The sequence below is a fragment of the Mus pahari genome, chromosome 4, assembly GCF_900095145.1.
Source record: "Mus pahari chromosome 4, PAHARI_EIJ_v1.1, whole genome shotgun sequence".
Classification (NCBI taxonomy): Eukaryota; Metazoa; Chordata; class Mammalia; order Rodentia; family Muridae; genus Mus; species Mus pahari.
This window is the reverse complement of record NC_034593.1, coordinates 122,954,245-122,971,305: the sequence shown is the minus strand read 5'-3', so window position 1 is coordinate 122,971,305 and position 17,061 is coordinate 122,954,245. Positions and strand designations below refer to the sequence as shown.

At 40.6% G+C, this 17,061-nt stretch overlaps 2 protein-coding genes across 2 annotated transcripts in view; both read right to left on the bottom strand.

Moving 5' to 3' along the window:
• Slc9b1 (solute carrier family 9 member B1) overlaps positions 1 to 1,986 on the bottom strand; it is a 41,156-nt gene extending 39,170 nt beyond the window's left edge. Inside the window, exons 1-2 of the mRNA XM_021196970.2 lie at positions 1,917 to 1,986; positions 1,260 to 1,705 (exon numbers count right to left, since the gene is read on the bottom strand). Of these exons, the coding sequence (XP_021052629.1) occupies positions 1,260 to 1,264 (5 nt within the window). The 5' untranslated portion in view covers positions 1,265 to 1,705; positions 1,917 to 1,986. The remainder of the gene's footprint in view (positions 1 to 1,259; positions 1,706 to 1,916) is intronic.
• A 6,019-nt stretch (positions 1,987 to 8,005) lies between these two features.
• Positions 8,006 to 17,061, bottom strand: part of Slc9b2 (solute carrier family 9 member B2) — a 35,043-nt gene continuing 25,987 nt past the window's right edge. Inside the window, exons 12-13 of the mRNA XM_021196749.2 lie at positions 14,439 to 14,659; positions 8,006 to 8,272 (exon numbers count right to left, since the gene is read on the bottom strand). Coding sequence (XP_021052408.1) covers positions 8,242 to 8,272; positions 14,439 to 14,659 — 252 coding nt within the window. The 3' untranslated portion in view covers positions 8,006 to 8,241. The remainder of the gene's footprint in view (positions 8,273 to 14,438; positions 14,660 to 17,061) is intronic.

Genomic DNA, 17,061 nt, shown 5'->3' with positions numbered 1-17,061 from the left:
CCTGGATGAAATTAGACACCTGTGTATATAACCCTGGATGAAATTAGACACCTGTGTATATAACCCTGGATGAAATTAGACACCTGTGTATATAATCCTGGATGAAATTAGACACCTGTGTATATAACCCTGCACAAAACCCCAAAATCACTAGACTAAGAACCGAAATGTGAAGCTGGAAACCCTGAAACCATCGGAAGAAAACATAGGCAAGCCCTGCAGGATACAGGTGTAGGGAAAGGCTTTCTGAACAGGACCCCATTTGCCCAGGAACTAAAGCCAACAATTGATAAGGGAGACCTCATAAAACCAAAAGGCGTCTGCATAGCTAAAGAAACAATTTTGTGAAGAGGAAGCCCACTGAACTGGAATCAGTCTGCCAGCCATACATCTGACAGAGGATTAACATATAAAGCAAAAAAAAAAAAAAAAATTAACCCATTCAAAAATGGGTTTGGGATTTGAACAGAGAGTTGTCAAAAGAAAAATAAAAAGAAAGTTCCCAGGGGGAAGCGCTGCTATCCCAGATGGGAAATTTTCATTAAAAAAAAAAAATACATACATACATACATACATACATACATGGACACACATGGGCACACTTACGTATATGAATTAAATGTAGTTTTAGGTAGATAGATGATATGATGGCTTATAACTTTTTCCCTGATTACTAGGGATGATGAACAATTTTTGAGTTGCAGGTCCTCATCTTTACACTGATAATGTTACATGCTCACTAAGCCATCTCCCCAGCTGCTACCTTTTTTGAGCCAGGGTCTCTCATTGAACCTGGGCCTCACCCACTGGTTAGACTGGCTGGCCACCTGTCTTTATCCTAGGATTATGGACACACCCCATGATGCCTGGCATATGTAGGTTACAGGGATCCAAATCCAGTTTCTTTTGTTTGTACAACAGGTGATTTATGGACTAGACCACCTTCCTAGCTTCAGTATGTATCTTTTACATGCATGGTAACAATGAAAATGGAAAGTGAATTTCCCACATGCAATAGTAAGGTTTTTGTTTTGTTTTGTTTTGGGGTCCTTTTTCAGTACTGTGGCACAATGAGAGGTGGTCTTCCTAGGTGCTAAGTGAGTATCACCATCAACCAATCTGATCTTTCACAGGATATGAGGTACTGTGTGAAAAAGTATTCATGTCACTGGGCTCTGTTTCTAACTATTAAACATAACAACAACAGAAGGAAAATTATTTAGCATTCTTTTTGATGGTATTAAAATTCCTTAACCTACCTCATCTTTCAGGAGTTTGTCTGCAGTCTTAAGATATCTTACGTTTCAGCAGGTAACTTTAAAACCTCAAGGTGACAAGCTTTTATGGCATCTTAATAGGGAAGAATTCCAAGAAGAGCGCCACCACAGGGCACCGTCAGGACTCCTGAGAGCGCAGTGTCTGACACACTGTGTGTGTAATTACAGTCCTTAATCCTTAAAAGGCATTGGTGTTAAGTGCTTGTCCGCTGCGATAAAGCCAAGAGGACTCCCGGTCAGGGGTGTGGGGGAAGGAATGAGAGCCTTCCGGAAATCAGAAACCAATCCTGGAACACATCTGCAATGACAGGTGCACGTGAAGGTTCACCTATCTCCGGATTCACGATTTGTACAAAGAGCATCTGCTCAGGGGGTTAATTTTGCTGTCAGTCGTGAAGGAAAGTTCTCTTCTTTCTGATTTGCAAGAACTGCTGAGAGAAGGAAACAACAGAGACTTGCATTGAGGGAGGAAAGAAAGACACCAGGAAGAGATGGAAGAGGGCTTCCAGGACGATGGAGCCATGTGAGAGCGCTCCCTTAAAGGGAAGGGAGGAGGCCTTCCTTGGCTAAGGTCAGGGCGGTGACAGCAGGAAGGTACCCAAGGAACTGGGGCAGACAAATGGAGAAAACTGGGCGTACCTACACTTCCTTTAGCAACTCTCACCCGCCCAGGGACCAGCAACCGTCGTCTCGCGCAGGACATCAGGAGAGCCAAGGACCCAACCTCCAGGACGGAAACTGGGCTGGGATTTACCGGAAGCAGAAGGGCGGGGCCTGTGCTTTTAATGGACTTCCTGTCTGAGAATTTTTTTTTTTTCCTTTCTTTTCCTAGTAAACATGGCAGGGTCTCTCAAATGTTTAATCACATGGATTTATTTTAATATTTCTTTTAATTCTACTTCAAGGCCAATGTCTTTTCATTTTGTTTTGTTTTTAAAACAGGTTTCACTAGCAGCCTGCTTCAGTCTCCCAAGGGCTGGGATTATAGGTGGCTTCACCATACTAGGATTATTGGCTTCAAACCTAACTTTTGATCAGGTGGTTATAACCATCACTGTTTTCATTTATTTATCTTTCTAGTTAGTCAAGTTACATAGAAATTCTTAGGCAGTGCCAACAACTCACCTCTGTCAATACTCAACAGACATCCTTGAACAACAGGTATAGTGTTACTTACAAACACTAACTGATAGTTAAAACAAAACATTTGAGAGCATCATGTAATTGTGATTGTCCTAAACATGACAGTCAAGACTTAACATGCTATACAATATATGCTGTATGTGGGAATTTATATAGTTTTTTTTAAATTAAAAAACCTGTGCTCCCATAATCGTGGTTGTCAAGGTGTGTATTTGAATTCAGAAAGGTACTGTAAACAGAAAATGATGTAAAATGAAATGTTAATTCTGTAGAAAGACAAACAAACACTTAAATTTAAGAAAATATCTAAAGTCTTTTTTTTTTTTTACTTGAAACAATGTTTATTATGTCTACTGTTCATCCTCATTGGGGTTTGGAACTACATAATTACGTTTCTAGTGTAAAGGCAGATTTGCAAACAAAAAATCTTTTTTAAAGATTTATTTACTATATCTAAGTACACTGTAGCTGTCTTCAGACAGCACCAGAAGAGGGCATCAGATCTCATTACGGATGGTTGTGAGCCACCATGTGGTTGCTGGGATTTGAATTCAGAACCTTCAGAAGAGCAGTCGGTGCTCTTAACCGCTGAGCCATCTCTCCACCCTGCAAAGATTTTAAAGTGCAAAAATAATCTTTGAAGGGCCATAAGATAAGCCATCAGATTCCATTCTTCCTCATAGAAACTCCACTCAGGGCCCTTAATCTCCTGGTTTGCAAACTCTCAGAAGAGACTTATGAATTAAAATTTGAAACGAGAGTGTAATGATAAAGGCCAAGCAGGAGCCACATGAGCGACAGGTGACACAGAGAAGTAGAAAAAACTAATATCAGAGGAGAAAGTCCTGGGATGAGTAGTGTTCACACGGGATATTTGTAGCCTTGGCCTGCCAAATACCCCCCTCCTCATTCTTTCTGGAACCCACACATCCTCTCTTCTCTACCCATGTGGTCCATGTGAGGCTGTGTCCCTTCCCCGTGCTCTGACCATGCTTCAGAGATGAGGACAGCTCAGATAGTGGGGACAGCGTCTTCCCTTTGCCACAGAGAAGATGTTACACAGGAATGTTAACTCCTACCTAGTGAGTGGAAATCACTGTGAAAGGGTTCTTAAGTCTGAACCAAGAGTAAAAAATAAAAAAATTGTGACTCCCAAGAAAAAAAATCTAAAGGAGAATTAAGTGACCGCAGAGCACAGCATGATCTCAATATGAGAAGAAAATGATCCAACTGCAATTTGATAACCACGTCATTGGCATATCTGAATGTAAATATTTTCCTGGAAGCTAGGCCAATAGAGCCCTCTGTTTAAAAACAGAAAAGCTTTCCATCACTCAGCACCTAGTGAGTGCTTAGTAATTGTCCCATAAAGACCCTCACACCTGAACTGGATCTGAAAGACCTTCTGTGCAAAAACAGATGTTTGGGAAAATGATTCTGCATCCTTCAGATTATGAAAAAAAGACATAGCACAAATTCAGGATTTTCATTAAAAGGAATGCTATACTAAAAAATTATTATTCAAGAAGATAGGCTCAGATATTCACAAAACTAATTGAAGTGCATGATTTCTCAACAGAGGCTGTGAAATGCTTTAGTTATAGAAAGATTTTTTTATGTTCATAGAAAATCTTTTAAATATAAATACTAAACGACTTTGTTCTAGAGAAAATTCAATAGAGGTATTAATAATTTTCTTGTGATATTGAATATTGGGGATATGAAAATGAGGGAAATGTCCTGAAACAGTATGCCTTTCCAAGTTACTGAAGGATAACAGAAGTTGGAAATATAATTTGAAACTCCCAAGTCCTTCTTGTTCAGGTGTATAATGATCCCAGAGCTGCATTCTGAACTCCTAGAGGATGGAAATGGTATGTAATTCACATTTGTATCTCCTGTCCTTGTGCCTGCTTAGCTCAGAGAAGACATGCAGGTGCCTGCTGAACTTTCAAACCTTTCATTCAGAAATGAATCGGAAATCCAGCACCTATGAGCAGACCATGCAGCATCTGTAGTTGCTAAGGGGCGGGGTCATCTCTGAGGGAGTGGATCTTCAGGGAAAACAGAGTAGTCCTGTGTCAGGCACCTGCTCCACGATGTCTGCTGGTGCTGGTTTCTTGCCTGGATGCTAAAGCCCCTTGCCAGTAATGTGTTGGTGCAGTGAATCTCACATGAGCCTGGAGCAAGTCAACAATAGTAAGACAAGAAACTGATGCTGGGCAAGTCAAAAAGTCACAGCTCCTTCAGGTATGGTGGCTCAAGTCTTTAATCTCGGGACTCAGGAGGCAGAGGCCAGGGATATCTGTGACTTACCAGCCAGTCTGGTCTACATAACAAATTCCAGGCCAGCCAGAGCTATGCAATGAGGCTATGCCAACACATACATACATACATACATACATACATACATACATACAATCTCAGCTCAAGTTCTTTGAGCAGGCACAATGCTGTCCAGTTTATATATCATACATATCAGATGATTCATGGCCTCTTGAGGGTGTTAACCCTGTCTGAAACTTTGAGGACTAATACAAAAACCAGGCAAACCCAATCCTAACTAGCAGTAACACACACGTATAGCACACTATGCCACTACCACCTGGTTCTTCACCTCTCCCTGCTCACATATGCCACCAGGCAGAACTTGGTTTGAAAGACTTTACTGAAATTTTTTATCATCTGTGTTCACCAAGAAGAATGACTGATAGTTCTTCTCCCTCTCCTTCTCCCTCTCCCTTTCCCCTAAGAACTAGATTCACACATGATGCCCAGCATTCTCCCAGCTAAGCTGCATCCCCAGCTCCACCCCTCTTATTTTTGTCTGTCTGTCTGTCTATCTTGCTGTGCTTTCTATTTTCTTTTTAAAACCTTTCTTCTTATTTTTTTTAAGAATAGCTTAGTAGTACTGTATAGAGGTTTATCTCTGTACTGTATAGAGGTTTATCCATTCACCTATGGAAAGATATTTTGATTGTTTCTAAGTTTTGACAATTATGAATACCAGAGACACTTGAGAATAGTTTTTTGTATATGTACATTTTAAACTCCTTTGAGTAAATACTCTTGAGCCAATCTCTACTAAAACCCATCAACTTGCTCTCAAAATGGTCACACCATTTGGCATCACATCAGCATGAGGGTGCCTGTTGACCACATCCTTGCCAGAGTTTACCGTTTACAAGTGGTTTAGATTCTGCCCATTCTAACATCAGAACATGATAAGTATGGGACAGTGTTTTTATTATTTAGTTCGTAACTCCCTAGTGACATGTGATCATCTTCTCTGTCATTTATATACCTTCTGAGAGTGAGGTATCTAATCCAGTCTCACCCCAGACTGTTTTTATTTTTTAACTCTTTTATCCAGTCTTTAGAAAAACCCTTTATATGTGCATTGCATGTGTGCCTATTGCTCAGCCCAGGCCAGAGTCTCTGAGAGCAGAGCTGAGCAGTAAGAATGTGTGTGCCTATGTTTAATCCCGTGGCTGCACTTTTGGTTTGTATGTAAAAAGCCATTGCTGACCTAATGGAACACATGTTTCTCCTGTCTTCTTTGTTCTGTTTTACATTTATGTTTATTCTAAGAGAGGTATTTTGAGTCTTAGGATGGGCTCTTGCTATGTAGGCCAGACAGGTCCTGGGCTAGAGAAAGCATATGCCACCTTCCACCTCAGCCTCCTGAACATGTGTGCATTTTTACCCCTGCTTTTCAGCCTCCTGAACATGTGTGCATTGTTACCCCTGCCTGATGAAAAGCTGATGGGTGTCCAGGTGTCCAGCATCAATATTTGATAAATTGTCCTCTCTCCACTGAGGTACCTTTGTCCTTTTAAAAAGATCCCAGGGCTGTCTTTGACTGTGTCCATCTGAAGGCTATTTTTTTTGTCTCATATGTTTTTTGTTGTTGTTCTTTTTGTTTTTTTGTTTTTGTTTTTCGAGACAGGGTTTCTCTGTGTAGCCTTGGCTGTCCTGGAACTCACTCTGTAGACTAGGCTGGCCTCGAACTCAGAAATCCACCTGCCTCTGCCTCCCAAGTGCTGGGATTAAAGGCATGCGCCACCACGCCCGGCATCTCATATGTTTTAATGATCTGTTTGTCTATATGTTTTAAAAAAAAATCTGTGTTAAAAATGTGAAAAAAATTGTACAGGAGATTTTAACCATGTTATAGTGAAAGAAGACACATAACGTACTGCCTAATTATGTCTTATCTCAGAGAACTTATCTCCGTACTGGAAGAAACACATTTAGAATAAATTAGAATGGGAACTCTGTGTGTCAGACACATTGATACATGTGTGCATAGAAACACTGATGGCCTCAAGCTATTTTAGCAAACCGAAGATCATCTGGAAACGAGGTAAGAATTGAAGGGGTCTGCAACCCTATAGGTGGAACAACAATATGAACTAACCAGTACCCCCAGAGCTCATGTTTCTAGCTGCATATGTAGCAGAAGATGGCCTAGTCAGCCATCATTGGGAAGAGAGGCCCCCTTGGTCTTGCAAACTTTATATGCCCGAGTACAGGAGAATGCCAGGGCCAAGAAGTGGGAGTGGGTGGGTAGGGGAGCAGGGTTGGGGGAGGGTATAGGGAACTTTTGGGATAGCACTTGTAATGTAAATAAAGAAAATATCTAATAAAAAAAAGGGAAAAAAAAGAATTGCTTAACAACAGTACTTTAGATCGATTCTATTAACTCTTCTTGTTCTACCAGAAACAAACCCCAAAACAATGGCAATAACAAAAAACAAAAAAACAAAACAAAACAAAAAAACAGTCCTTTGAGCTGATTTATATTATACTGAACTGAAAATTTTAATTGGGGAAACTTCTATAGCTGTGCTTTATTCTTCCCTAAGAAACAGCATGTCTCTTATTTTAAATCCTAGGATCTCCTACTTTTCACGCTCTTTCTACATTCTCAGTTCTTGTTAAAATTCAGCACTTAAAAATTTTTTTAATTAAAAATGTTTTCTCATATACACATACATATATATGTGTGTGTGTGTATGTATGTGTGTGTATATGTGTGTGTCTGTGTGTCTGTGTCTGTGTCTGTGTGTCTGTGTGTGTACATTGGCCTGTGGCTTGCACCATTACTTTTCCTCATCTGGTCCCTCCCACTCCCCTTCCCTCTTCTTTTCATACTCAATTTTGCTTTTATTTTCATTCCACATAGATTAAAAAGAAAAAAGAAAAAAGAAACAAACAAACAAACAAAAAAACCCTACTGCATTGGATGCTCATAAAAATACAACAGATGGGCAGTGGTGGCGCACAACTTTAATCCCAGCACTTGGGAGGCAGAGTCAGGTGGATTTCTGAGTTCAAGGCCAGCCTGGTCTACAGAGTGAGTTCCAGGACAGCCAGGGCTATACAGAAAAACTCTGTCTCAAAAAAAACAAAAACAAAAACAAAAACAAAAACCTAACAAACAAGCAAACAAAAAAAAAACAGAGCTCCATTAAAAAAATCATTGCTTTTTAATATATAACAGAGTTCCAATAAAAAAAAAATTGCTCTCTGATATGAGAATTTTTTTTAATACTATAAGAAGAAATGTATCAAGATTTTAACAAAATGGTGAATGTTTTATTTGTCCAAATTACTTTCTCTCACTTTCTGAAGTAACCCGTCCTCCATTTCTCAGGAAGTAACCCCCCCCCCCCCCAGGTACTGTCAGCAGTGTGAAGCGTTCTAATTTGTTTGCTTATGAAGTTCCACGGGAAGTTTCCGTCTGAATCAAGGGGATTTAAAGCTGTCCTGGTTGTTCAAGGCCAAACCTGTGGGTTGGGGTGGTAAACACGGTCCATCAGGCTTCGGTAATGGAACCCCCAGGCTTCCTAAAATAGATGAAAACAACTATTATTGGGAAAGGCCAAACTACTTAGAAGGACAAGGGCATTCTCTACCTTTCTCCTGATACAAAACAGCTTTTACAACTGAACACTATATTGTGCTTTACACATCTATTTATCTATTCCGTATTGTGTGCGTGCATGCTCATATGTGCTCGCATACCACAGTGTGGCCTACGGAGGTCAAAGGACAGCTTGATGGAATGGTTCTCATCTTCTGCCATACTGGATCCAGCATCAAACTCAGATTGTCAGGTTCTGGAGCACAAGCCTTTACTTCCTGGCCTACCTTGCGGGTCCACCTACCTTGCTGGTCCACCTACCTTGCTGGTCCTGCTCCTTTTTAAATTCCTCATTACAGGTCTGTTTTGGCTTAGATTTACACCTATCGATCCCCTAATGGCCCATATACTAAAGGGCCGGTCCTGCTGGGAGGAGTTAGATCCCCCAAGATGTACCCTGGAAGGGAACTGGCAACCCACGCTCACTTTTCTGACATTTTGGTTACTAGCCATGAGGTAAGCAGCTTTCCTTTACCTCAAACTCTGCACCATGCGCTCTCCTCTATCCTAGGCCTAAAAGCAATGGAGCTAACTCCCCATTTTATAGCTATAACTTAAGATGTCTTCCTTAGAAGTTGTGTTTCAGGCATTGTGTGACAGCTATGAGAACCCTACCAAAACAAGGTCTAATTTAAATTGCAACATTTTTGCAGAGACCGTGAGAATGTATCTTTTTTATTATACTGTTCTGTCTTCAGCTTGATATAGATATGGTTATGAAGATTGAAAGTTGTTTTCTGCTTAGTCCTGCATGGTCTGGAAGGGACGACATGACAGTTTCTGGCCACTGGAGCAGAGCCAGCAGGACATTGGCCTCCACAAGTGCTGATGGTTGTGTGGGCGTGGGGCTGGCTTGTATAGTAATGTACATAATGTACTTCATGTTCCTCTTCCAGCAAATCTTCTCCCTGCCAGGGTTTTCATGTCCTCCCTGCCAAGGAGAATGACCCCCTGACCCCCTGATAATCAGACACCGCATAAGTTTGGGAGGCAAGGGTGTGTCTAATGTCATTAGCAAAATGGTAAATGTTGTGACCTTCAAGCACAGTCCTTAAGGTCATGGAAAAGAACTCTAAAACCATGAGTCTAAAAATACATAAATGGAATTTCTCAACTATACAAAATATAAAATATGAAATATATGAGGGGCTTCAGAGACCTCAAAGAACAGAGGCAGCTGCACTAGGAGACAGCTTATCAGAAAGATATCAAGGATAGAGATAAAGAGATTTGTGGAGAAAGAGGAGCGCTCCTCCATTGCTGGTGGGATTGCAAGCTGGCACAACCACTCTGGAAATCAGTCTGGTGGTTCCTCAGAAAGTTGGACATAGCACTACCTGAAGACCCAGCTATACCACTCCTGGGCATATACCCAATAGACGCTCCAACATGTAATAAGGACACATGCTCCACTATGTTCATAGCAGCCTTATTTATAATAGTCAGAAGCTGGAAACAACCCAGATGTCCCTCAACAGAGGAATGGATTCAGAAAATGTGGTACATTTATATAATGGAGTACACTCAGCAATTAAAAACAATGAATTCATGAAATTTTTAGGCAAATGGATAGATCTGAAGCATATCATCCTGAGTGAGGTAATCCAATCACAAAATAACACACATGGTATGCACTCACTGATAAGTGGATATTAGCCCAGAAGCTCAGAATACCCAAGATACAATTCACAGACCACATGAAACTCAAGAAGAAGGAAGACCAAAGTGTGGATACTTCGATCCTTCTTAGGAGGTGGAACAAAATACCCATTGGAGGAGATACAGAGACAAAATGTGGAGCAGAGACTGAAGGGAAGGTCATCCAGAGACTGCCCCACTTGCGGATCCATCCCATAGTCACCAAACCCAGACACTATTGTGGAAACCAACAAGAGCTTGCTGACAGGAGCCTGATATAGCTGTCTCCTGAGAGGCTCTGCCAGTGCCTGACAAATACAGAAGTGGATGTTCACAGTCATCCACTGGACGGAGCACAGGGTCTCCAATGAAGGAGCTAGAGAAAGGACCCAAGGAGCTGAAGGGATTTGCAGTCCCATAGGAGGAATAACAATGTGAACTAACCAGTACCCTCCCCCCCCCCACCCCTGCCCCGGGACTAAACTACCAATCAGAGTACACATGGAGCAACCCATGGCTCCAGCTGCATATGTAGCCTTGTCGGACATCAATGGGAGGAGAGGCCCTTGGTCCTGTGAATGCTCGATGCCCCAGTGTAAAAGCAGGAGTTGGTTAGCAGGGTGATTTGGGATGGGATGGGGGTTTTCGGAGGGGAAACAAGGAAAGGGGATCCATTTGAAATGTAAATAAAGAAAATATCTAATAAAAAATTAAAAAATAAAACAAGGACAAGATTCCATCCAGCTAAGTTTATTGCTTGTACTTACAGGCAGACTCCTGAGATCAAGGTCAGCCTGGGACAGAACAAGTTTAGGCCAAGGCATGACAGCAATGGTGATCTCTGAGCCAGGATCCAGCCAGCTAGTTAACTGTCTGTGCTTACAAAGAATTCACTGCTGTGTCAAAAATGTACTTGCTGTCTTTTTCTAAGAATCAAGGGGCTAAGGTCATAAAATGCTGATAATCAAAGGGGAACCTGGAGTGGATGATTGAGCTGATACAGAAACAAAAGCCTGGGCTTTGGTCTTCCAGGGCTGAGCTGTCTGGAAAGCCAGCAGGGGCAGAATACCAGGCTGTCAGCTTGTACCCCACAATTGAGTTGTTTCCCAAACATCCCTTCTTCAGGACCCCTCCCTGCCCTTCCAAGCTGAGGCTGGCCCTTGGCAGTTTTCTCCCTTGTTTTTAGATTAGAGCCAGTAAGATAACTCAGCAGGTAAGCACTTGAGTAGTTGCATCCCTAAGATTCACATGGTGAACTGTCAGCTGTTCTTTGACTTCCACACTCATTCCATGGCAAAGACACACACAGACACAGACACACACACACACACACACACACGCACACACACATGCAAACATATACCCAAAATAAACGTAATAAAAGAATTTTAAAAAAAGATTACATAGGCCAGCGGTGGTGGCACACGCCTTTAATCCCAGCACTCGGGAGGCAGAGGCAGGTGGATTTCTGAGTTCAAGGCCAGCCTAGTCTACAGAGTGAGCTCCAGGACAGCCAAGGCTACACAGAGAAACCCTGTCTCGAAAAAAAAAAAAAAAAAAAAAAAGCAGTATTGGGCATGCAAGCTGTTTCATCAGGTACAGGTACAGGTGCTTACAACCAATCTGGATGGCCTGACTTCTATTCCCAGATCCCACACAGCGGGTAGAGAGATTCTCCTCTGATTTCTATGATTGGATAGCACTTTTTTTTTTTTGCCTTGCACAGATAAATAATGAGATATACAGGAAACATTAAACTGTAGTCAAAATTAAGTTAAAAATGCACATAGGAGGACATGCACATGTTATATGTAAAAAAACAGTATTTTTTACAAAGGACTTTAGCTTCTACTGACCTTAGTATCTGAGAGGGTTCTGAAACCGATCTCCTATGATACCCAGAAATAACTAATTGTTGACCAGATATAGTTTCAGAGTCTGAAAAAAGTCGAGAAACAGATGCACCTAACCCCCATATTTGCTTTAACCCTTACCACACAACCAGCCTTTGGTATAAAGGAATCCAGTCTACACTGTGAGCACAAGCATTCAGGAAATATGAAAACTATGCCACAGGATAAGCTATTTTCTTGACCTCTAAATGAACCAGTTAGAATCAGAGACTTGTAAGATAATTTTGAATTTAAATGTCACATTAGAACAGGTTATAACAGTAGTCCCTAAGAGAAGGACAGGCAGGCAATTTGCAGTTTACTGGGTGGGATCAGAACTGTCACAACTCACCGAATCCACAGTTCCCACATATGTCAAAAGTACTGCAAGATTAAAATGCACCTTGGGTTCTAGGAGCAAAAGGTTCCCTTGGATGTGAAAAGTGAGGAACAAACACCTGGGGTATGTGGACAGGCAGCATGAAACTGAAGACTGTCCTTGGACGTGGTTCCTAACTAGGCCACGGGTGACCCAGGATGAAGGGAGACCGTGAGCAATACACAAAGGGCCAGATGGTCTGCTGCCATGTGGGGTCAGCTGTGACATGTGCAGGTAGGACCTCCCTCTCATTCATTCTCTGCTGGCATTCCACAACTTCCTGAGAAAGAAGGCATCCCTTTCACAGACCTTTACAAGGGCGGTGAACGTAATGAGGAGTTTGCCGTCATTATTATTGTTTGCTTTGTTGTGTGTCTGTGGGTATGTCTGCGTCTGTGTTTGTTTCGGTGTGCGTGCACGTCTGTGTGGGTCTGTATGTGTGCATGTGTGTGTATGTGATGTATATATGTGTCCATGTCTGTGTGTATGCCTATGCATCTGTGTGAGTGTGTGCATCTGTGTGTGTGCGCGTCTGTGTCTCTGTGTGTATGCCTCTGTGTGTAACTGTGTATCTGTGTGTCTGTGAGTATATGCATATTTGTGTGTGTGCTCTACATGGCTGTGTAGAGATCAGAGGTCAATGTTGAGTGCTTTGCTTTAGTAATCCCTACTGAGTTTTTGAGATAGAAGCTTTCATTAAACATGGTACTCACTGATTGGCTAGACTGACTGCCCATCCAACCCTTGGGATTCACTCATCTCTACCCAAGCTCCAACTCCTGCCTCCAACCAGCACTGGAGTTAAAGGACTACACTGTCACACCCAGCTTTTTTACAACACTGTTGAGGCCCTCATCTCTTTAGCAACTGGACCATCTTCCTACTCTCTGTATGCTTTTCTCAGATATGTCTCAATGTGTGTAACCAGGCTTGTCTAGGACCTATGCTGTAGCCCAAGCTGGCCTTGAAATTCAGGGCAAGCTCCTGCCACAGTCTCTCCTAAGAGCTGGGATTACAGAAATAAGTCACCACACCTAGTAAGGCATGATGTTAAACAGCAGGGACACCCGTGTAACGGCATCTCTGTCTCCAAGTCTTTTATTCCCTGTAGACTTACCACTAGGTGATTCAGAGAAGCCTTCCCATCTCCCTATAGTGCATAAAGTCATCAGTACATACACGAGGAAAGATATGTCCAATTTCCATATCAATTCCTAAAAAAAAAAAAAAAAAAAAAAAAAAAAAAAGATTACATAAGGTTATTGTAATGCGATCAAGAAAATCTTTGTTCTTTTGGACTGGTAGTTGTTTCCTGAAGGAAGGACAAAATGAGCTTTGTGCAAACCCTGGGAAGGTGATCTTTTGCAGGAGTATGCTACAAAACTCTGCCAGAAGACAGCCCTGTGCTCCAGAGCTGGACCAGTGATGGACTCTTAGGGATGCAGATGCTTTAGTTCTGTGTGAGGAAGATGAGGGGCTCATCAAGAAGTGGAGTTCGGGTGGGTTAGTCAAATGTATGTGTTAAAAATGCAGTATTGGAGCCAGGAGTGGTGGCGCACGCCTTTAATCCCAGCACTTGGGAGGCAGAGGCAGGCGGATTTCTGAGTTCGAGGCCAGCCTGGTCTACAGAGTGAGCTCCAGGACNCTAGTAAGGCATGATGTTAAACAGCAGGGACACCCGTGTAACGGCATCTCTGTCTCCAAGTCTTTTATTCCCTGTAGACTTACCACTAGGTGATTCAGAGAAGCCTTCCCATCTCCCTATAGTGCATAAAGTCATCAGTACATACACGAGGAAAGATATGTCCAATTTCCATATCAATTCCTAAAAAAAAAAAACCTGATTTTTTTCTTCATGCAGTGGTGCAGACCCATAATCTCAGTGCTCCAGAGCCTGAATCAAGAGGATCACAAATTCCACGTCGGCTTGGACTATATACTGAGACCTTGTCTCAAAAGAATATAAATAACACACTTTCCATTTAACAGTAACCAAAAGCAAGCTCTGGGGAGCAGATGAGGCTATGGACCCTGGTCTTTCTTTTGTTTATTGATTGTGAATTGCGTTTGGTTCTAATACATTTTGAACTTCAACATTTTCTATATCAATTTCCATCCTGATACAATTAGCTTCAGAAACAGTTTTCTAGCCATTACGATCAACATTTTTTTTTTCTTACCTCCGAATGTGTGCAGAAGTCTCTCCTTGAATCTCCTCTTCGTTTCGATGTTCAGATTTCTGAAGAACCCTAGGACCCAGCAAACCAATCAGTAGGCTTCCAATTGGTGCTGTAATGAGGATGGCCAAAAATGCCACTGTCAGCACATCCATCCCATAGTCTTCCAGCTGCTTCTCTCCATGGGATCTTGCCGTGTCCAGAGCCACAGAGCCAATGGCAGCCTATGAAAGTGTTAGCAAAGATTGGTTGGAAACATAAGACAAGCATGTTTTAAAAGTGACATATTTTCTCATCTGAGAGAATAAGTTGCTTTTCCTTTTTCTCAACTAACTCAAATCAGTCTTCTTGCACAGTGTCCTGCAGTTGGTTTGGTTATCTGCAAGGTCTCCCTCCTGACATGGAATGTAACACTTCCTTATGCAATATGTACACGTTGGTCATGTACAATAAAGTCTGTACCTTCCAGACTACTAGGAAAAAACAGACTCACAATATTAATCAAATGTTATTGTACACAATAAATTTCTCTTGCAAAAGATTGAAGTTATTGTTTGTTTTATATTTTAACTTTAAGAATTTGTAATAGTAAACAAAGTGTTTATCCTGTCATAGGTTTTGGCTACGATTCAGTTTAGTACCTGTTCTTATCACTTAATATATAAAAAGCTTAAAAGGGTGGTTATATTTATTAGACAAGGGTGAAATTTTAAATCAATATATTCTCTCTGGAGTATACACTAATTCTCAAACAGTCTGAAACATGGAAGTGGTAGCCCTTCAAAATGATGTTAAATTTACTAGTTATTTGGTAAAATTTCTGTCCTATGAGTTGGTGAAGTATTTTATTTGTGTCTATTGGAATATATTATTAAAATTCTTATTTTCTTTTAAAGGCAAAATGTAATATTATTAGTTTACACAGGCAAAGGTACATTAATCCATCCGATTAACTCCTTATTCCAAATAGAAGAACAATGTTTGCTTCAGAGATAATAAAATAAGAGAGAAAGTGTGCATCAGTCACACAATGACAGAATCTGGCTGCCCACAGGTATTTGAATGCCTTTCTTCTTCTGTACCAAACTCCAGAATTTTAGCTGGTTCCCGCTGACAAAACAGACTTTTTCCTCATCACTACTCTCTAAATATTACAAGAACTGTTCACATCATATTAGCTATGACAGGTAGTTAAGAGATGATTCAAAGAATACAGGAGATATGCTAAAGTTATAAGAAATTAATAAACCTTTTGTATAACATCTTGAGTGTCTGCAGATTTGGTAACCATAGGTATCTTTGAACTCATTCCCAGAAAATAAAAGGAGTGACTAGGTTTGCCTCCACAAGACATACAGTTCCCAAACACATTATATATATAATACAATCGCCCTAAATTAACTATATATATATATATATATATATATATATATATATATATATATGAAAGCAATATAGACAATATATAGCAAACCAACTGCCAACATCATATTAAATGGAGAGAAACTCAAGACAATTCCACTAAAATCAGGATATTCACTCTCTCCATATCTCCATATCTCTACAATATAGTACTTAAAGTTCTAGCTAGAGCAATAAGACAACTAAAAGAGATCAAGGGAATACAAACTGGAAAGGAAAAAGTCAAACTTTTGCTACTTGGAAATGAGATGATAGTACAACCATGAAAATTTTGTGTGTGTGTGTGTGTGTGTGTGTGTGTGTGTGTGTGTGTATATATATATATATATATATAGAAAAGGTATATATATGTATATATATATAGAAAAGGTATATATATATGTGTATATATATATATATATAATTTCTTATTATTTTAAAGAGTGCTTTCATGGTAAAAGAGAATCAGCCTTCAATTTAATGTTAAAAAAATACAAAACAAAAGTAACATCAGTTATTTTGGTATTTACCAACTAATGTTAATAGTAACTTGGCTACCACTTAGACAAATTATTCGATTTATTTTACTACTACACTATCTTCTTCACATTTATGCCATAGAGATATATGTGAAAGTCTGATGGAAAAATGTCTCTGGACTGAATAGATCCATAGCCTAGAATGTAATCACAGCATATACGAACCCTCACAACCGCCCTAAATTAACCTCATATCTGACTTTCATCGCATCGTGGTAAAAGTCTGCTTACTCCGAACTGCAAGATAATCTATGCTTGACTTATTTCATGTAATTAGCTTGAGAATGGATAATACTGTCATAGATCTATAATATTTGTAAGAAATTACAATCTATACAACCCTAATTTAATTAGCATTTCCAGATATCCTGATAAATGCATGTTCAACAATGTCAAACAATTCTCTATTTGTGCTTCTTCAGTACGTTGTGTATTTGTGTGCAAATTTTGGCTTAAGTAACTGAGATATTGTCATAATGTTTAGTTAGCTGTGAGTTAGTTACTATCAACTACTCTTTTAGGAAATCAACACAAGAGTATGCCTCTAACCTAACCATGAGTGACAATTACAAGGTCCCAGTGTTAGCATTTCCTCTAGACTTCACTCAACAGTTAGAAGGAGCCTGGCTCACCTATGAGGACTGTGTGGAGCTCCCTCTCCCTCTCCCTCTCCCTCTCCCTCTCCC